Here is a 20,823-nt window from a genome sequence, read left to right on the forward strand (position 1 = left end):
GTATATCTAGATGAGGTATCTGGAATGAAATGTTTGCAACCCCAAAGAATATGAAAGCTGAATATGAATGTTAATAATTAATTTTCTTAGTCCTAGTCACTCCAATAGCAAGAGGTTGTCCAAGAATATTTTGGTATTGGCAGTGAAATTTATCTGTCTTTCACTGCCTTAAACCCTCATTTTCTTTATTATGCATGCTGAAAAAAAAAATATCCTAAAATGAACCTCAGACTTTATTGCATATTGAAAAATTAACAGCAACATTGCATGTAACTGTAAGTGCTGACGAGAAAGGAAAGAGTAGATAATAACTGAGCACTCGTGTCCGAGTGAGCTTTTAAGCATCAGGTGTCGATATCTGTTTACACAGCCATTTAAATGATATGTAGGTTTGCTTTTATGCATTATAAATTTTTAATTTTCAACTAATGTTTCATGCTTGTTTGTATCTTTTCTCTGATGCTTTTAAATTCCAGTTTCTTTCCAAAGTTTTTATTTACACGAGCCCATTATATGCATTTTCTTTCCTCAAATACTTTAACTGGTGAATGTGAAAATCAGTCTATAAAGTTTTGGGGGGTTTTTTTGTTTGTTTTTTTTAAATGAAGATGCCAAGTTGCTCAAATAAGTTTCATTTTTAACAAAGTAACTCAAACTTTTTGAACATTTTTTTTATTAAAAACAATATCATCTTTTATGTCCTTTTTTCATAAAACATCCTGAATGGCACCATTTACAGGCATACATATGGTATAGTAATATAACATGATTGATGAATTTCCAATGTTGAAATTATGATTTCCCCCCCCCCCCTCCCTTTTTTGCTCAAGTCGACACCCTGTATAATGTTTATCATGCCCTGTTCAACCCTTTTCTACACTGCATTGCAAAACAATAAAATGCACCCATTGCCTTAATTTAATCACAGACAGATCTTTCCCCATAGCGTCAACCCAAACACAATTTCAAAGCAAAGACAGCGTGGCACAGAAAACTGAGGCAGAGGTGGGGATGGTTGGGCTTGGAAGACGAGCAGGTAGCGGGTGGGGGGGGGGCGTCGACTGAAGGAGACTCATGACTCTCTTCAGTTTCCTTGCTGCATGGCTTTCTTCTCCGCTTCAATTTCTGTGAGGAAGAAAACACAAAAATTTAAAATATTACCAACCATAACCCACTTGCTGTATTAAGCACAGAGCGTATTAACCCAACTCAAGGAATGTTTGTTTACCAATCAATTCACTGCAATTCTTCATGCACAAAGAGACATTCTGTCTGTACTGCATTACGGCAGTTATCCTGCTGCTGTCCAGTTAACACCCTTTGAGTCATCCACTCATTTCTATAGATGGCGTGGTATCTGAATAGATTATCTTCATAGCCACTTTCCGTTCGTTGCAATAGGCGTGACAGAAATGAATGAATAACATTTTCATATCACTTCCACATTTTCCACTTTCAACTGTGAATGCATCGCGTCACATTAACAGATAGATGAGCACAACATTATGACACGAGTGCTCACATACCTCTGAGCTGCTCCAAACTTTCATTTGCCACAAGACAGAGCTAAAAATGGGGCCCTGTAGCTCTACTTTACAGTCAGAAGTGCAAACCACTTCTCTGGATGAAGATTATCGTCTGTGCCTAAAGTCCAATTTTTGTCCAAATGAAGCAATGAGAAACGTTGTTCTCTGGATGGCAGCACCGCATATCACATATCTAAAAAAGTCTTTAGAACTCATAAAGAGGACAGCATGCACTGACAGTGCCACCTGCTTCGGAGCCTCTTCTCTCTTATAGTAGCCACAGCTGTGTTCAGATTAAGAAAGATTGAGTTAGACAGCAGGGAGCTTCACAGCCTCAGAGGGGAAGGATGGGCATTTTGACACACTTTTATTCTCCTCTTTCTGCTGCTGCATGTCACGCCAGAGATGAACACTGCTTTTTTTAAAAAAAATAAAAATAAAAAACACCATTGTGCAGTTTATGATTGGGGTTTCCGTTTATTTGCTCTAAAATTTGTATTCTTCCACTCTTAGTGGTAGATGGCTGGTTAGAGTTTCAAGAGTGGGAATATGCGTGCGTTTCTTCCTTACAGGTTGGTGCTAAGTACAAGGTCTCAGGTAGTTGGGTGTGGTCCTTGTTTTGCAATATTTGCAGTTACCTTTATTTAAAAAAAAAAAAAAAAAAGCAGGGAGGAGTTGAGCCAACCAGTGAGCCAGAGTAAAGGGGAAAGGTGAAAGAAGTAAATGAGAGGCTTGTTTGGAGCACACTTCTTTTGTCTTAAAGACCTACCCTCCTTTGTTGGAAGGTGGTTCTTTTCTTGCGTGTTAGTCTTCTTTAGCTTTTGCTTGTTGAACTGCTCCACTTCCTGGTTGACTGGGTTGCTGTCGCTCATTTTGGAGGAGTTCTATAAAACAGAAAAGGGGAGATTTAAGAGAAGAATTTGTGTGCTTTCAAGATCTCACTGACATGCTAAGATCTTGTCTGCAGTGCATGCCCATACATGTACACAAACCAAGTTCCACCTGACATGAGAGAAAAAAAAAAAAGAAAAAAAAGAGGTTGTGAACCATGCAGTCACCTGAAACAACAAGTATCTGTACCTCTATCTCACCAAGGTGAACTAACGTGATGTAGTGTTTAACTGGGTGGCATTCAAATCCACAAATGGCTCTTGTTAACAGAGAAAAATGGTGCGTCTGTGCACTGATTTGCATTTATGTACAGTTATTAAAGAGATATGGAGAATTTTACACCTGTGCCAACTAAGCAAATAAGATTAGAAGCGCATGTGCATAGGAACTTAATATTTCCAGGAGGACTGAAGTCGGGGCACAAATACTGCAGTATTAGGAAATTCAGTGACCTATCCCATTAGGGGAGCGTCTGTCTTCTTTGCTGTCCACACCAATAGACCGCACAGAATAATGGGTGCATTTTTATTTTTAACACCACCCTAGGGAAAAGTCCCCTTAAAGACCAGGCTGTCCAGGAAAATTAACCTTAGGTAGCCTGATAAAGACTTATAGACAGCCCTAATCTGCGGGCAGAGAAATGAGGCACTGTCAGGTATCTGTACACACCCTGCGCCATAACTGAAGTGACTAACACACCAGTGAGTGTACTAAAAGAGCTACATACCAAAAACGTTGCATAACGTATTTCATATTTTAATACACAGCACATAAATAATCACTTAAAATAAACAATTCGTTCGCATTTTATTCTTAGCAATTAAGAAAAAAATTATTTATCAGCAGGCTAAGACAGCTGGAAAAACAAAACAATTTAAAGAGTTTTACCTGGTGCAGGACCGCGTTGCAAGACAATCTTTAACAGGTAACGGTGTGTATGTGTGTGTAATCCGTGCAAAGCCAACGGTTTAAATAGAGACAACACGCCCTTGTGCACGCCAACATGGACACCGGTCCTCTGGCTCTCATTGGCTCTCAAAGCTCAGAAGGCGAATTTTAATTGGACACTCTTGATGTCTCACCGCCCTCTCAAACCTCCTTAAAAATGATATGTTGGGTCAAAGTTCTTCCTATGCAGTGTTGCAATCGCATGATGAATTCCTTCACGTATCCGCACGTTTGGATGAATTAAAACGGACACCTATTGTAGGTGATGTGATGGATTTCACGTTTTTCTCTTTTAGCACAGTACCATCTAGTGGGCTACAGGGTTATGACAAGCCAACTTAAAAATAATCATAACAAGAAAGGGAAAGAAACCAGTTAAAGTCGAATGACTGTAATTTGTTAATGCACTTGGTGGGAAAACACCTATATTTTCCAGTAACTGTTATTTTGTTTGGCAGTAAATAGGGGAAAATATGCTGTTTTGACAGTCAAATACATGTTCTTTTACTGTTCTACGCTGTAAGCAAATTATATACCTTCAGGTGAAGCAGCCGCATGCTCTTGGGGTGGGTGTGTGTGTGTGTGGGGGGAACCTAGCTAAACAAGAGGCAGCAAAGAATTATTTTCCTGATTCATCCAGTCGGGATGTGTTTGGACATTTCCACAAGCAAGAGCAGGAAAATTCCTCAAAGGAAGGCCCCACTTAGCCCTGCCCCAAAACCTTCTTGCTGTCAGGAAACAGTGCAGTATGACCGAAACTTAGCTTTATTTTCTTACAGTCTTTAATTCATAATATGTATATGATGATTCATGGTCACCTTGGTTTTTTGTTTTTTTTTCCAGAAGGAAATTGTTTATCTTGCAAAAAGACGGCAATCCACAGATGTAAACAGCACATAGATTTATGGGGTCTTATGCTAAGGATCAGTATAAAAGGATCATTTAAAAATAATAATAATAAAACAACAGGTGAGTTAATGCGTCACAGTAGGTTGTCCTCTTTAGCACATAAAATGCCCAGAATAAAAATGACATTTCACACAAACAAAAGACATTCAAATTAACTTTTAAAAAAGTAAAACAACAATGATTATTACCTTCAATCATTGGCTACAGAAAGACTGACAGTCCTGAGGAAATAACAGATTACATTAAAAAGTGTAAGACTGAATATAATTCAGTATAATGCCAGTGTTTTACACTAAACTGCAACATAACTCCCTCTGTGCACAGAAAACCTGTTTCATAACACATAATAATAGTACCTTACGACTTGCAGTTTGCACTCTCGTCAATGGGTGTGCGTGGTCAAGCTGTACCTGGCTGATATTAACAACTCGCTTGTTGTAAATGACCTCATAGAAGCATAGAAAGAGGGAGTGACCTTTTTTAAGTAGGACAAGCATAAGTTAATGTGTCAGCTATAAGCAGACTAAGCAGCTGGTTGTGGGCTGGTTGTGGGCTCCCTTGTGATATATAAGTTGTATTCATGAAAGAGAAAGCTAAATATTTTTGATACATATTTTAATAAAATGACAGGTTAATGCTACTGGTTTGATCACTTTCACTGTCATAGCTGCGGCCACGTTCATGTCCACTATAAGTGTTTTAAAGTAGACCGCAGCAAATATGTAAAAAAAAAAAAAAAGAAAGAAAGAAAGAAAGAAAAAAAAGACTTATTTTGCTAAAAAGAAAAAAAATGAGGGGGAAGCATTGGGATAAAGGTATGTTTATGAATTAATATACTTTTCTGCCATTAAAAACAGTATGAACAGTCAGATGTCTTGAATTTACAAAAGTTAACTTGGTTTATTTCTTTCCACTACACTAGAAAGGCATGATCATGTATGACATGACAAATGATCAAACATGGACAATTCATGGATAATTGTGGCTGCGCTGAAGTGGGTGGTTGATGGGCCCCAAATCAAATTCTGCTTTAGGCCCCAAAAAATCTTGGACTGCCCCTGCAGAACTACATTGTGGCTGTGTGATGACATTACCGGCAGTGCACAAAGCAACCAACGTGATGAGTATTGAGATAATCCTAATTCTCAGGTAGTAGAAAACTAATCTGTGTTTCTGACTATATTATGGCATCCATTCTTTAAGCCTGGCTGGCTTACAGCATTTCTTGTTTTTTGAGTCCTAAGCAAAATTTCTTTCCTTACAAAACAATAAAAATTCAAAGCATATGTGACTGACAACTTCATCAAAGGAGAACTATTCAAACCCATCTCTGAGACCAGAAGTCTTAGCAGTGGTGCTGTCAGCTTGATAGCACATTTTGACACAGAAAATTAGCTTGTTAGTATGACTGCATTTTCTTCTCTCGCTGCAGTAAACATCAGAGAAGCGCAGGTGGAAGTAATATATTGAATAATTGTTAAAGTTATGGTTTCAGAGTACTGGAATTGCTTGTGGTAGTTCACTCCCACACTATAAAGGCTTATCAATACGTTTTTTTTCTTGCAGTTATAAGTCAAAATGTCTCCTGTGAACAATATCAAAATTGAATACACTTTTGTGGATAAAAATGTCTGGAGCACGTATCTTCAGCCTGATCGTTTCTCCTGCCTGTCATAAATGGCAGTGGTGAGTCCCCAAGTGATGCACGACCTCAGGATAACCATGGAACCTCCTCGATACAGTAACGCCAAACTCCTATTACGAGATTTCCAGAGCAGAGCCCAGCATGCTATGACCCCTTTAACGTCCCCACCTACTTGTGACTGCATGTTTGCCACAAGCACAGAGAGTGGATACAGAGTCAAGCTGACTGCCACTGATATCACTGTTCCTGAGATGAAAGAGGAGGCCATTGGTGAGACCCCCTGCTCCGCCACAGCAACACACACAGGCCCCTTCAGTCCAAAGTAGAGGGAGCTGCCGAAGGCATTGCGGGCTGCAATGGGCAGGAAGGCTCTGTAGTAGCCTAAAGCAATCCCCTCTGCCTTTAGCCTTAGAAGGATGCTCTTGAACGAGGGTAGACGACTGTCATTCTGGCTGTTCTGCAGCACATTCTGAACACGCTCAAAGGGCGTAAAAACCACGGCTTCTACAACACCTGCCCCAAACCCCGCCAGAGCAGGAAGGGCCTTGGCAGAGATGACATTCTGGGATTGCAGAGGGAGCTGTCGGAGGAGGGTATCCTGGAGGCCAAAGAGCAATGTGCCGTTCAGCGTCCTCATCACTAACGGTGGAGCCACACCCCTATAGAGCTTCACAGGGCCCTCTCTATAGAGCTGTGCCACTGCCTTGTGAACTGAGGTGTTGTGGATTTGTTGACGAAAAACAGTCTTATAGACAGGAAAGACGATAAGGGTGGGAAGGGTGGACAACAAGCTGGAGGTTCCTCCATGCAAGTAGCTCTGGAAATGAACAATTAGGTTGCCAAGTGCCTCTTCTTCTTGTTTACTCTCAGAACCGCCGGCCATTATTCTCCTTAGAGAAATTAAGCAGATCCAGTCAGGCATGCACAGTCAGTTATAAGAGAAAAATGAATGAAAAAAGCCATTTACAACACTTAGGTTAAAAAAACTCAATTTACAGTGTGTGATCATAATCATTTACTTACTCTGTCAGCTGTCTACACCAGAAAAACAATTCGTTATTTTCCACAGATCATTGTAGGAATGTGGAGGCAGAATAGGTGTGTCGTTATTGTATTTTCCAGTGCTGCATGAGGAGAGGGTATTTCTGCTTGTGCCCGTAGTTACCACAGATGCTCCTCCGATAAGTGGTCCACAATAGAATTCCTTCTTCTTCTTCTTCCTCCATTTTTAAGGCAGCCTGCATCCAACGATGTTGCACTACTGCCATCTTCTGGGTTTTACTCCCACATCACTTCTATATCCTTAGATCCTCTTGATGAGTCCAGCATTAAACAAAAAATGAAATATCTTTAATTCATCTTCTTTCATATCATATCTAACCGCAATATACTCATACACTCTAAAACCCCCAAAAAGGCTTCAACCATGTTTCCTGAATACAAATGTCAGATTTTTCTGTATGATTGTATATAAACTTTTTAAAAATCTTGACCATTTGACAAAAGACTCCTTGTATTCCACTTTAGGATTAATGTGGTTATAAAAAATTAACCACCATATTATCCCTCTTGACTTCCGTGACTACTTAGTCCCCCCTTACATCCACCCACCTGATATTCTTCTTATCTAAACTATGGCATGCTGCCTTAACAATAATCTGAATCCTCTCCATCTTGGACTTCACATCTGATTTTGCATTTATTACCTCTGCAGTGAATGTCACCATCTTCCTCTATTTTCCTTTGAACCATTTCCATTACTTGTTTCTCCCCTAACCTGGGTCTGCAATGGGATTAGAGAGCAAGGCGCACTGAGCGTTGATCTGCTGGTGTCTATGACTGACCCCGCCCCCTTTAGAATAATCATTGGACAAGACGAGCTACGTCACGACACAATGGATTGGTTGTATCATCTGTCAGTCAAGACCGCCTTTTCCCCCCCACACCGAGCTTCGGGAGAAGGGTGCGTCCCATGAAGAAATTGTTTCCGGCAGGCTGATGTTCCACGGAGTTTTATCAATGCAAAGCTAAAATATTTCAGCAATTTTAAGAAAATATTTAAGTTACTAATCCAATAACTGATAACGGATGTATAAAGAACCTCATCTTCCCTTTCAAAATATAAATTTATCAGCAGACTCTACAGATTGCAAGAATATCTGGTGGGCAAACAAACAGACAGCCCTCTATATTTGGATTACATTAAAAAATGGCATCACAAAATATTACGGTAAAATGCAGGAGTAATATAAAATAATACAAAGTATCCTTGGTTACTAAAAAGAATAAAATAAGCCAGGTTACAGGAAAAAGGACATTGTGGAAATTAGCTATGAGCTACATCCAGTCTAATTAAAGTATTGTGCATTAGTGCTATGCCATACTGCAGATTTGGGTTTTGATCTGATACCAAGTAAATGCAGGATCAGTATTGGCATTTACAACATACCAATACTGATACTTTTACCCTACATCGATGGCTTATACAGGGGAGAACAGTACGTGTCATGATTGATCAGATGAATAATCAATGTGCAAATGCTGAACACATTTTAATGAACAGGTTGTGATTTTTACTTTCCAGAATAACAAATATATATCCCTTTCAGCCATCTTGCATTTTGAACCTGAATTTTTTTTTAAGACACCTGGAATGTAAATGTGTCAGCCTTGGTTGTTTACAGGCCATATACAAAACAGATGCAACACATTTTTCATAGGGTACGTTGATTAATATTTTTCCATTTTGCAAAAAACAAACAAACCCCAAAACATTAAATATAAGATTTTATTTAAATTTAACATTTGCAGCCCTTTCCCCCCCACACATGCACTGCGGTGCTGAACTTTTTTTAGTTGAGCTTGTGGAGTGATTTGTGAATGTCTTACCGTGGGATTGCACATTACAGTGTTTAATCCGCCAACTGTCTAGTACAACCTTCTGTGACATCTCATTGATCCCATGTAGCAGCTTGGGTTAATTTGTAGGTGAAATTTCAAGCAGCCTTCACTCCTGGTTTTTGAGAGCTCCATCTAAACAGCATTTTAATAAAAGACATTTTTTCCTAGTACTGAGAATGTAACTCAAATGGACTATATACTTTTATGTGGTCTAAGATGACTGCGGACAACCTCAACTGGGTTCAACTTTCATGTGTCTAAGCAGAAAAAAGACATAGAAGAGCCATGTTTAAGATCTGATGCATATTTAATTGTATTAAGAATGCATTCATCAAATAACTGGCACATTCAGTCTACTGAAAAAAATAAAAACACAAAGATTTGGATTATGCACATAACTAAGAACTCCTTCCTCCAGACAAAGAAATAAAAGGCAGGTGAACATTTCTGAAGGAAGCTCCAGCCTGCAGAGACCCCAAGCTAAAAACCAAACAACCCAACTATGGAAGGCTCCTCACAGACCCTCGAGGACACTGGGCAAACCCCACTCAATGAGGGCACCTCAAGAGCCGAAAGAAATATCCAAAATGATTGTTTTCAGCCTGCTAAGACAAACCGAAGTGCTTTGTCCAATGGGAATCCAAACAGAAACATGGGAGGGAGGGAAATAAAATAAAGCAAGAAAAATCTTTTCATTTCAGACTGTTGAGGCACACTTGGTTGAGTGGAGCTTCAGTGGCACTGTAAACTCTCTCAAAACACATTCACTTCAGTAATTATAATCTTTTAAACAGCAGTGGATAAAACAAGGAACAAAAAAAAACTACTCTCGTTCAATGTAACAAAAAGCACTGTAACAGCTTCATGTAGCAGAAGCTTCTCCTGACCACTGGAGCCGTCCAGGGTTATTCATATTAGCTCTTTGACAACAGACTGAAATTACTCCTGCAGAGGTGAGATGGTCAGGAGAAACTCTGGATCGAAAAGTTATGAATGAAGAACAAAGTTCACAGTGGATAAAACACCATTTATCCATATAAAATAAATATGCCAGCCTGAATTGGTAGCTTGTGATTGCTTTGGCGCCCGAGGCGTGACGGTACACCGTTGAAAGGGAAAGGACTTAAAGTGAGGTGGGGCCAGCGTTAGTAACAGACATGACATTTCTTTTCCCTCCAAACAATTAGCTGAACATCTTTGTTAATGGTTGTGTTTGAGTTGGGGAAAATCCCTCTTCTCTTATTTGGTGTTAACAGCACAAGGTTGATGGTAGACAGCTTTTGTTACAAGGGAACGTGGCTAAACAGGTACGACACGGACTCGCCGTTGTGAGTTCTGCGAATGGCCTCAGCAAGGATCATGGAGATGTCAATAACCTGAAGGCAAGAAAGAACAAGATGTCACACAAACTGTAAGACACTGTGCAGCTTCAAACACCAGCTTTCCAAAAATGCACACAGCAACCTGACGTTTTTCAGCTCTTATGTCAATTTCTGTTCTGGAAACGGTTTTCAATTTCCTGACCTGTATTTTGGAACAATGCTTCATCTTCTCCTCTTGAGGGATCGTATTGGTGACAACCACAGCTTCAAAACAAGCATTGTTGATGCGGGAGATCGCTGGGCCAGAAAAGATGCCATGAGTTAAGATGGCATACACCTTAGTTGCTCCAGCAGAAATGAGTCTAAAAGAGAGAAAGAGCAAGATGCATTACAAGCCTCCATATCACTGGACACAGTCTGCAAAACACATGTCTAAATGGGATTCAGTAATGATCACTTAGTTTCCACAGTAGCCCAAATAGCTCTGCGTCTTGCTCTGGAGCAAAGCTCAAAATTTACTTAATTTAAAAGATTAAGAAAGTGCTTTACTTGTCAGCAGCATGGCAGACTGTGCCACATGTGTCGGCCATATCATCCACAAGAATGGCGACCCGATCGGTCACGTCTCCGACGAGAACCATGCGGTCCACCTCGTTCGCCTTTTTCCTTTCCTTGTGAATAAGAGCAAAGTCCACGTTCAACCTGTCTGCTATTGATGTGACCCTGCAAAAGAAAAAGCAAGCATTGCACCAGTTAAAGCTCTGTGTTTAAACTACTTTTACATATCAAATTAAACTCCTGTTGAGATAGGTAAAGCCAACAGAATGTTAATCTAAATTAAACTCTAGAGAAGATATGGAAAGGTTAAGCTATGGTTAAAGCTAGAACTCCTGTGGGAGCATACCTCTTGGCTCCTCCTGCATCAGGTGAGACAATGATGCAGTTTTTCCACTCTGGGATGTTCTCTTTAATCCATTTCAGAACAGCTGGCTCTGCATACAAGTTATCAACGGGTATATCAAAGAATCCCTGCAAATAAGAGATATACACACACACACACTGGTTAAACATATGGGCTTTCATTTTCTTTTATAGTATCCAAGTAAACAACAAGATTCACAATGCAAATTTTCACATGTCAGCCACATGGGAGTTTAAAATGCAAACCAAAATGGTGATTTTGCAGGGCTGACCAATTGGAGGGCGGTGTATGAGAAACAAGTCTGTTTGCATGTACTGTTGTGTTGCTCACCTGGATCTGTGAAGCATGCAAGTCCATTGTGATTATATGGTCAGCGCCTGATACTGACAACATGTTGGCCACCAGCTTGGCAGAGATAGGGGCACGGCTCTGTAATGAAAATAGCTCTTGTTAGTCACATGGAATAAGCAAACTGGCAAGCAGTGCTCAGTTCTAAAAATAACACTTAAGAGAGCTTAGCAGTTCAGTAAAATTATAGCAGCCAAATGCTGCAGGTTACCCTGTCATAGTGACACTATACATTAGTACTGACAATATAAGAGGTAGATGGGTTGATTTAGCTACAAAAGGCATTCATTAGAATAGCCAAAACAGTTGAGAATGATGGCTTTGGCCCTGCTACAGAGCAAACTCACATTGCAATATTATATTAACATTTTTTATTTAGTAGATTAACATGTAAAAACATTTGATTTGTGCTGTATGATTAAAATGCCAAACAGCTGCATGGGGAGGTATGGAAGTGCAATTCAAGTTAACTTAGCAAACAATACAGAGGAGGGAACAAAAACAAAGAAAAGCAAATATGCCCTGTTGGCTGATGGGCATGGCTGCAGGCTTCTTGTCATGGTGCTGGATGGCAAATGGCATGACAGAAGTAAGTAGACAGATATCCCTCACCCCCACCTTGTCCTTCTTGTCCTGCCGGGCGTACGGAAAGCAGGGGATGACAGCAGTGACCCTGGAGGCGGAGGCAATCTTGCAGGCGTTTATCATGATCAGCAGCTCCATCAAATTGTCATTGATCTCTCCACAGCCACTCTGTACGATGTAGACATCCTCCCCACGCACGCTCTCCCCTATCTCCACGCTGCCAGAGGAGAGAAGGTGACAAAAACAAACAATTAGGGATAAGGAGCTAACACATCATGGCAGGTAGGAGATGGATGAGGGAGAGTAAACAGTGGCTCGTGTTTGCCTTTGTGATCTGATCTGCACAAGCGTTAAACTGAGGGTAAAAAAAGAAGCATGCAGTCCGGAAATGACAGTCTCTAGACGGTACATGATGGCACTTTAAACCTATTTTGAGGCGGTTTTGGTGCTGAGAATTAGCTGGTTAGCATTAGTTCTGTGGAACGCATGGACTACAAGTTCCTGACAACAGTGCGCGGCACTTTCACCGTGACACCACGTTACCCATTAATACATGTCGCTAGGCTACGATATTTGCCTACCAGACACACCTCTAAAATCTAAGCCTTTTTTAAAGTAGCTACAAAACAAAGAAAACAACTCACCATGTTTCCTGGTTGCTAAATTTCTTTGTTACAACCTTTCCCAGCTCGAGACCGAGGCGGTCCGCTATTTTCTGAGACAGGTCCGGGTGTGAGCTACCGCTAAATATTTTGATATTCGGCATTTTTCTGTGGTCCAGGGCGTCGTCCAGTCCAAGCGGGCTGCAGCAGCGAGCGGTTGTCGGGTCAGAGCGATGGAAGAGTCCAAGACAACAACTGGGAATTGATCAACAGTTGAAGAGCTACTCTTAGCGAGCTTAAGTGTGTTCCCTACCTATCCACCATTATGTCCCACACATCCCGCGTGCAGCTTCCTCTGAAGGTGGCGCGCACGCTTTTGCTGACGTCGACACCGTAATTACGTCTTCCGGCCTTGACACAGTCACGTGAGCGAGCAGAGTCTAGAAAGCTCGGAAGTTTAGACGGGTAAAAATGTAATAATTAGTCCACACGCAACTATATAAATAGATGTGTTTGTTTTTTTCAACTTTTTTTGCGAGTTGTACATTTTATTGTATGATATTAAAAACATGCCTGAAATTGACATTAGTAAATCTCCTCTTTTTAGATTTTACCACAGCAGACCATCTGCACCCCATCCCTACTATCCACCGCCTCTGCACGTCCTTCTGTATTACATCTATGAAGCTCCTCTGTGGTCTTTCTCTTTTCCTCCTGCCTTGCAGGTCCATATCCATTATACCTCCTCTGCATGTGTCCAAACCATCTCATTTTTACCTCTCTAACTTTGTCTACAAACTGCTCAACCTCCGCCGTCGCTTTCTCATTTTTAATCTTGTCCATCCTACTCACTGCCAATAAAAAAAACTTAGCATCTTCATAGTTTCTGTAGATCTACAAATACACTGTGCAACTCCAAGATGAAGCAAATAATTAACAATTTGTAACGTAGCAGATGTGCATCTGTTTTTTTTTGTTTTGTTTCCGATTTTCCTCCCTAAGGGCAGGAAAAAAAAACAACTTATGTTTAACCAAATCAAGGAAGAAGGCACATGGATTTACTCAGGGGGAATTTTTATTGACAGGGTTTTTTTGGAAGTGGGGGGTGCATGCAAACATGCAGTAACATTTGCAACCCCCTTTACTACATTACCAACAACTCAAAACTCCTCACCTAAATCAGACTCCTGACTTTGACATTTTAAAGTGCACGTCTAATAAAGGAACAAACATCACTGGATATTAGACACAGCTTTTAAAATAAGTAGAGAGCCCCTCAACCTTGGCCAAACTTGTTGATTCTGCAGAACTGGGCAGTTTTGTTGAGGGGTTTTTTTCTTGAGGTTTTGTTTGTGTTTCTCTTTTTCTTTCAATTTTACAACATGGAGTTGTCATGCTAGTTTTGTCTCAGGTTCCCACCTTAAAGCGGAGTTTCAAATTCAAATCAAATTCAAATTTTATTTGTCACATACACAGTCATACACGGTACGATATGCAGTGAAATGCTTAGACAACTGCTCGTGACCTAAAGAAAAAAAAGAAAAGGCTATGAATAAGATAGGAAATAAATATGAAAATTAAAAAGGGTAAATTTAACTAGGAAGGAATAAAATAAAATATAAAAATTAAAGTTAAAAATGAAATAACTGTACAACACAAATTAGAAAGAAGGGTAAATTTAACTGGGAAAGAATAAGATAAAATATATAAATTAAAGTTGAAAATAAAATAACTGTACAACAAAATACACAATACACAGTATAGAAATATATAAGAATGTATGAAGAAATATAAATATATATATACACAATAACAGCAGCTGTACAAGTATTAACTGGAAATGAAGAATATGTCCAGTGTTGTGCAATCCACATTTGTAAGTGTCTTGTGCAGTGCAAATATGCTTAAAGTGATGAGTGAAAACAATGTCCAGAATGTCCAGTGTGTGTAAGAACCATATGTGTGGGTCAGTACTGTGTGGTGGTGTGATTGAGAGACCGTATCGCCTGCGGGAAGAAGCTCCTCCTCAGTCTCTCTGTGTTGGTCTTCAGGGAGCGGAATCACTTTCCTGACCTCAACAGAGAGAACAGTCTGTTGTTGGGATGGCTGAGGTCCTTCACGATCTTCCTGGCCTTGGTCCAGCACCGCCTGCTGTAGATTGAGTGCAGGTCAGGGAGCTCAGCTGATCGCACAACCCTCTGTAGAGCTCGTCTGTTCCTGCAGGGTGCTGTTCCTGAACCAGGTTAAGATGTTTTCGCGGCGTGGGTCAACACCTCCTCACCTGTTGGTAGTTGATTCATCAGGCTTCAAGTGTAAGAAGGACAGGCCATAGTTCTCTAACAGACTGTTCCCATTCAACTGGTGACTCTAGGGCACTATCAGTCTTGTTTGATCTCATCCTTTTATTCTTCTGCCCTTCTTAGCTGCTCATTTGAGAGCCCCATTTGGAGCATGCTGGCTTGAGAATCAACTTTCCCGCAATCTGGTAACAACTCAAGCTGTTTTGCGTCTCTTTCTCACTGCTACCTGGACCTCTGGATGTCTGTGACCCAGACTCAACCTGCCTGCCCGCTCTCCACCTGCTCTCCAAGGAAACCCACCTGCTGATCTAGTACTTCCTCCATATTCTGCCACTTCGCAGCCTCAAGTTAGATTTGATCTGCTTCAGTTTAGAACCTGCAATATTCACAGTGTCACTCTCTCTCACCTTGTAAACCTCCTGTCTTCCTATACTCATTCCACCACCACAGTCCCTTCCCTACTTACTCACGAAGTCTGCTTTGTGGATCCAGCCAATCTCACATCATGACAAAACTTTAACCTTGTGAGATATAACAACATTACCTACTCTGATGTGACTAAACTTAGTAATCCTTTAGACCATGATGGAAGAGACTAACTTTATTATTAGAGTGTCTCTCCTAGACAGAGTTACTGCATTACAGTTTTACCCAAGAAACTCAATGTCAGGAGTCAGGACACAACTGTGAGTGAGTTCAGTAATATGCAAAAACAGAATAAGAATAAGCTTTATGAAAGTATTTCCAAAACATTGACTCAAGCAAGTATTTCTACTACATTTCCATAGAGTTAGGCTTCCAGTATCTGCAAGGAGGAAGACAACAAACATGCATGTACTGGTAAACAAGAAAGTTTTACTGCTATCCATGCTCTCTGTCAGCAGTACCACCACATGGAGGAGAAAAACAATCTGACAATGAATAAAGGGTTGATAAACTGTTGATAACTAGAGGTTAGAAGTTCTCCCTCGGCCATGCCAACTCGTGGAAAAGAGATCAGTGCCTATGCACATGCACACAACTGATAGAACATATAGGTTGAGTAAATAGAGGGAGGCAATGACAGTGTTATTGCTTAGATGTTAAGACATTTTGTAGACCTATTTGTCTCTCCAGTCGTACATTTTATTGCTTCATTTCTGCCTTAAACTAAACCCAACCACAAAGCAAATACTAAAAAAAGAATAATAGCCTGGTACTAATAGGAAAACTGAAGCAGGTTTGCTCATAATCATTCTTCCTGTTCATACTGGTCAGGGATTGTTTCATTTTAAGGCAACTTTAAAGTGAATGATTGCGGTGGGCAATAAGCACAAATAAGGAGTAATTAAGTTTGTGTCAGATCTATAATAAAGCCTAGGTTTGATTTAACATTTCTTATTCTTCAGCAAGTTTCCACCATTTTTCTTTCTTTCATTATGTTCCTTTTTATCCAGGTTTCACATCCACCAATTGGTGGTGCCTTCCCCCAGAATAGAAAGGCACCACTTGAAGAAAGCCTATTAAAGGACAATGCTAGAGTGTCTCTCTGATTCCTAAGTGTCAATAGAAATTCTCCAATCTAGTTCAAAGCATACCACAACCTCCTTAAATTTGCATTACTCTCACACTGTTTTCATCTGCTGTAACATGAAAGTCTTGTGATCTTATACAAGAACACGGAGCATTGTGTAACCAGGCCAGGTATTTGAGGCCATTCCAGCCTTACATGGTCCTGAGGGTCTGGGAATGTTACCCGGCAAACCAGCCATCCATACTTGAATATACTTTTAAAAGCCATGACTCTAAACTGTTGGTTGTCTCACCCTTAATCATCAAATCACTCTTTTACATTCAGCCCTGGAAATAGTAAAGTAAGCATCAAATATGTATAAAAATTGATTGCATTTCATTGTGCTTGCTATCCTGGCTGGATTAGATATATATTTGGTAAGGGTTAATATAAGCTTTGATTAGGTAGAGTATGATAGGTAGAGTTAGGTAGGGTTAGATGTGGTGAAGCTTTATTAAGCTGCAGCTGTTTGTTTTTTTATTTAGAAGAGATGCACATTTTGCAGCATTTTCAGATTAGCATCTCTGAGAAATAACTTGGCTGACCAAATGTAGTTTAAGGAGCTGTTTTGCCGACACTACACTGTAATTTTTAATATTTTTCATCCACCTATAGATTTTGACAGTCAACCGTGTCACAGAGTGCTCAAACCCTTTAAGTTAGCTGCGATGAAACAAAAAAATCATTTTCTTTGTATTAATATATTGTTTAAATCCAAGTTTTGTCCTGATTTTTCCTTACCACATTAAAAGCTGTAGTCCAAACAGGACAGCTGCTAAAAAACATGTTAATTCATAGAATATGTTGTGTTACTGGAGATTAAACAGAAAATAAAATAAAGTGAACTCAAGCTTGAACATGTGCAGCAGCGCTGATGGGGAACATTTTCTGCTGAATCATTACTTTTAGTTCTGTTACAAACTGTGTACTAGTGTTAGGGCTTTGGGGGTTCAGGCCCACTCAATATAGTAATTATGCCCACTCAGCTGAATTCTGCTTATACACTTGAACTATAAGTTACACTAATTTATACAATTTTGTAATGAAAAACATAAACACCCATATCTCCAAAAAGTGTAATGTAGTGTGAGCTTAGTTTAATTATTTGGTTCACTGTAGTTTAGTGCTTTAGTGGGAAGTACTTCATGTGTCTTTGAAGCTAAAATGAGGTCATTCATCAGCTTGTGCAGCTAGTTTTAAAGCATGGTCCTACTGGAAAAATGCAAAACAAATGGAAATGCGGTGCTCACGGTAAACTGCTCAATGGTGAGTTCACTGATCCACTTTCTACATCCAGTGAGAATGTTTCTGCTGTCTCCTGTTTGTCTCTGCAATCCAAGATAGACATTTGTGCACATTTCTAACTGTGGCTACATTTCTCTATGTGTGTACTATGTGTGTTTATGATTTTAATCATTCACCGAATGCCCCTCTGTCCAACTGATATGATCTGGTCCCAACCCTGATGTGTAGTGAGGTGTTTTCATTGCGTATTTTTGCTTTTTGTAAATGAACGGTTCTACAATCCTCACTCTAAGCTAATCGTGTGTATGCTGTTAGCATTAGCCATGTTGCTAACCAACGGCAGCTACATGTAGCACAAATCAAACAGCGACAGAAAAACACTGACCAGTAAATCCTGTTTTTGAAGAGGAAAATAAAAAAGTTAATTGTTAGCATTGGGCATGCTGACTACTGTGCCATAAGGTTAGCATACAGTAGAACAACTGGGATCCATTTAGGGATTGCTATTATAAATGGATGTCATGGATACTCTTATCCACACTCCTTATTGTAGCTTGCCATCACCAGTGTGTGAATGTGTGTGTGAATGGGTGGATGACTGCATATGTAAAGCGCTTTGGGGTCCTTAGGGACTATTAAAAAAGCGCTATATAAATACAGGCCATTATTGTAAACTAAACAGCATCAAAACGTAGTATGTAAAAAGGAGTAGATAAGACTTAATGGATGTTGAATTTTTAATTATGCTTCCAGGCTGTGAAAATGGCTATTTCTTCTATGTTCCTCATTCCATGTGGAAGATAGTCAAAAGATATCGATTGTATTGTATTGCAGAGTAGTCTGTGACTAATACATGGTTTGTTAATCCTCAAGCTGGATGTGGAACAAAATTGCACAATTTTGCACTGTCATCAAAACTAATAACTTTTTGTTCTGCTGGCAGAGGTCTTAGCACATGACTGGCTGTTCCTTCTTTCTGTTTGACAAAACTGCTGACCTGAAGAAAAATACAAACAGGAAAAGGTATTAATTTTCCACTATATTCATTTTCAAAGATGTGTTGTCATAGAGGAATAAGCATATTAATAGTAAAATAATTTGACAGTGAGAGTGATCGCAGAAGTAATTCTTTTCTTAGGAATGTTCAAAAGTGTCTTGATAATCGATGGTCAAACTTTAAATGCCAAGCAAAGGCTTCACTGCTTAATTTTGTCTACTACCTTATTTACTTTAGGTTACCCTGGACCAATCCTTTATGAGAGAATATCATCACACAATATGTGGCAGGATATGTAAAAAAAATTAATAAAAAAATGTTAATTCGGATTCTTGCTGGTTAAAAAAGCAACCTTGTGAGATTTTTGTGTGACTTTGAATCCAGTTTCGGTACTGTAGTAATATTTTTGCTGACTGATTGAAAGTCTGCACAGGTGGAATTAACAATGGCTCAGTCCATTAAGCGTCCAAGTAAATAGCGTTTGAGAAAATCAGAACCTCACACAAAGGGGACTGTAGTCATGCGCTTTATCTGCTGTGAACAGTTCTAATGTGAGTACAAAACTGTGTTTTTATGTCGGGCTTGACTGGTGTGTGAAGTCATTGTTGTTTCAGAAAGGAGGCTCATCAAACTCTTAGTTTCAGTCTAATTTAATCTCCAAGTTGATTAAGTCTGGCATGGGTAACTCTGAGTCTTTAATTCCAGAAAAGCTGATCAGAGTTAATTCAAGTTTACCCTCAGATTAACAGGTTTCACCATGGCAATGGATAAATAAAGGGAAGAGACTCAGTTTCAGTCCAGCAGACCAGAAATATCACTGTCTATCACATGACATGTATCTATATAAAAAAATAATAAAAAAAAGACAGGAGAGAAAAGAATGATTGGATCGGCTAAATTTTCATAAATACATAACACGGATATTTTTAAATCTAATTATTCAGCTCACGCAGAAAAATGCAGATTGAAAATAAAATTCGATAATATTAATCAAACAAATAAGACACTATAGACCTGTAATTTAATTTAAACCCAGTGAGACTTTTAGGTCATTTTCAGATGAAATGAGGTTCAAACTTAGACTTTTCAGACGTTGTGCCTAAATATTTCATAAATTTACTGACTTCATAGCAGGTCGCGGCAGATGGCTGTCGCCTGTGAGCCTGGTTCTGTCGTAGGTTTCTTCCTGTTAAATGGGAGTTTCTCATTCAAACTATCACCAAGTGCTTTTATTAGGGTCAACTTATTGTTGGGTTCTTCTCTGTATCATTGTGGGGTGTTTATCTTACAATGTAAAGTGCCTTGAGTTTACTGTTGCTTTACTCACTTTAAACTAGATGAATTTTTGTTTTAAAATCTTAAAATTATTTCAGCCTCATGTTCACTCAAATAATATTAAAGATAGTTTGACACACATTTCTCCATCAGTGTGACCGCTTACAACAAAACAAATAATTCTATCAACGATCGGTATATTTATGTGTTTAGATTTAACAGCCATATAAATGTAATTGCTATATATGTGGCTTAAGATGACTTAGAAAAAACACATTTTCAACACACTAAATAAATTTTACCCATGGCTTGATTAGATCACTGGAGTCTAATACCATACTGTAATTTTATTTAAACAGAGTAACAGAAGGCAAACCTATCAGAGAAACTGTCTAACAGCTGCCTTATTGTCCACAGAGACACAGTATTAGAAAGATGTAGAATATATATGTTATTCTGAGCTGAAAATAAACCCACGGTGTCCACTGATGACCATCCATGTCCTTTCATCAATGCCTGATTATAAAAGTGCTCATCTCAAACATAATAAGACACAATAACAAACTGCTATTTCATGTTTTCAGACACATGAGTCTGTACATATGTTCTGTTATGTGCTTTACACTGACCGTATAAATAAGGAAATGAAACTCAGGATTTCGTAAAGCTGTGTTTTCATGGAACCAGATGGATAAATGCGTACTCTGTGAATAGCATGCAAAGCAAATCAAGCACTCCCCAAATCAGTGTTCGCCCACGTGCCTGCATGTGTGCTGAAGTTTCCTGGACAAGTCTGGCAGAAAGTAAAAGGCTTGTTCTTCAAAGTGGATCATCATCAACTCTGATTTAATGCAA

General features: G+C 39.4%; 3 protein-coding genes and 1 long non-coding RNA gene across 5 annotated transcripts; 1 reads left to right on the forward strand and 3 right to left on the reverse strand.

Annotated features, from left to right (window-relative positions):
* Positions 1-655: 655 nt before the first annotated feature.
* On the reverse strand, positions 656-3,433 carry tmsb1 (thymosin beta 1). Its single transcript, XM_013913806.1, has 3 exons — positions 3,306-3,433; positions 2,296-2,410; positions 656-1,125 (listed from the first exon to the last, which is right to left on the reverse strand). The coding sequence occupies exons 2-3, from the start codon at positions 2,396-2,398 to the stop codon at positions 1,085-1,087; spliced, it is 144 nt and encodes a 47-aa protein (XP_013769260.1). The 5' UTR covers positions 2,399-2,410; positions 3,306-3,433; the 3' UTR covers positions 656-1,084.
* Positions 3,434-5,920: 2,487 nt separating this feature from the next.
* LOC102193019 (solute carrier family 25 member 53) lies at positions 5,921-7,094 on the reverse strand. The gene is made up of 2 exons (XM_005719945.1): positions 6,943-7,094; positions 5,921-6,809 (listed from the first exon to the last, which is right to left on the reverse strand). The coding sequence occupies exon 2, from the start codon at positions 6,800-6,802 to the stop codon at positions 5,921-5,923; it is 882 nt and encodes a 293-aa protein (XP_005720002.1). The 5' UTR covers positions 6,803-6,809; positions 6,943-7,094.
* A 2,014-nt stretch (positions 7,095-9,108) lies between these two features.
* On the reverse strand, positions 9,109-12,999 carry prps1b (phosphoribosyl pyrophosphate synthetase 1B). 2 transcript variants are annotated; one of them, XM_005719739.1, is made up of 7 exons: positions 12,642-12,999; positions 12,031-12,214; positions 11,395-11,493; positions 11,047-11,171; positions 10,692-10,865; positions 10,345-10,504; positions 9,109-10,196 (listed from the first exon to the last, which is right to left on the reverse strand). In XM_005719739.1, exons 1-7 carry the CDS (start codon positions 12,761-12,763, stop codon positions 10,104-10,106), a joined length of 957 nt encoding a protein of 318 aa, XP_005719796.1. In that variant the 5' UTR covers positions 12,764-12,999; the 3' UTR covers positions 9,109-10,103. The 2 variants fall into 2 exon arrangements, with proteins under 2 accessions (XP_005719796.1, XP_005719794.1); XM_005719737.2 differs by having other exon boundaries at positions 12,025-12,214.
* A 4,469-nt stretch (positions 13,000-17,468) lies between these two features.
* LOC102209494 (uncharacterized) lies at positions 17,469-19,036 on the forward strand. The gene is made up of 3 exons (XR_311384.1): positions 17,469-17,717; positions 18,640-18,719; positions 18,931-19,036. It is a non-coding gene; the product is annotated as an uncharacterized LOC102209494 (long non-coding RNA).
* Positions 19,037-20,823: the final 1,787 nt, after the last annotated feature.

The sequence above is a fragment of the Pundamilia nyererei genome, unplaced genomic scaffold (genome assembly GCF_000239375.1).
Source record: "Pundamilia nyererei isolate P.nyererei 1_Seehausen unplaced genomic scaffold, PunNye1.0 scaffold00001, whole genome shotgun sequence".
Taxonomy (NCBI): Eukaryota; Metazoa; Chordata; class Actinopteri; order Cichliformes; family Cichlidae; genus Pundamilia; species Pundamilia nyererei.

Excerpts from the sequence above, each read along its gene's own strand:
- LOC102193019 (XM_005719945.1), bottom strand. The coding sequence starts at position 6,802 with ATGGCCGGCGGTTCTGAGAGTAAACAAGAAGAAGAGGCACTTGGCAAC.
- tmsb1 (XM_013913806.1), bottom strand. The coding sequence starts at position 2,398 with ATGAGCGACAGCAACCCAGTCAACCAGGAAGTGGAGCAGTTCAACAAG. Across the intron at positions 1,126-2,295 it reads CCACCTTCCAACAAAGGAGG|AAATTGAAGCGGAGAAGAAA; the intron begins GTAGGTCTTTAA and ends TCTTCCTCACAG.
- prps1b (XM_005719737.2), bottom strand. The coding sequence starts at position 12,763 with ATGCCGAATATCAAAATATTTAGCGGTAGCTCACACCCGGACCTGTCT. Across the intron at positions 11,494-12,024 it reads ACAAGAAGGACAAGGTGGGG|AGCCGTGCCCCTATCTCTGC; the intron begins GTGAGGGATATC and ends TTTTCATTACAG. Across the intron at positions 10,197-10,344 it reads AGCATTGTTCCAAAATACAG|GTTATTGACATCTCCATGAT; the intron begins GTCAGGAAATTG and ends TCTTGCCTTCAG.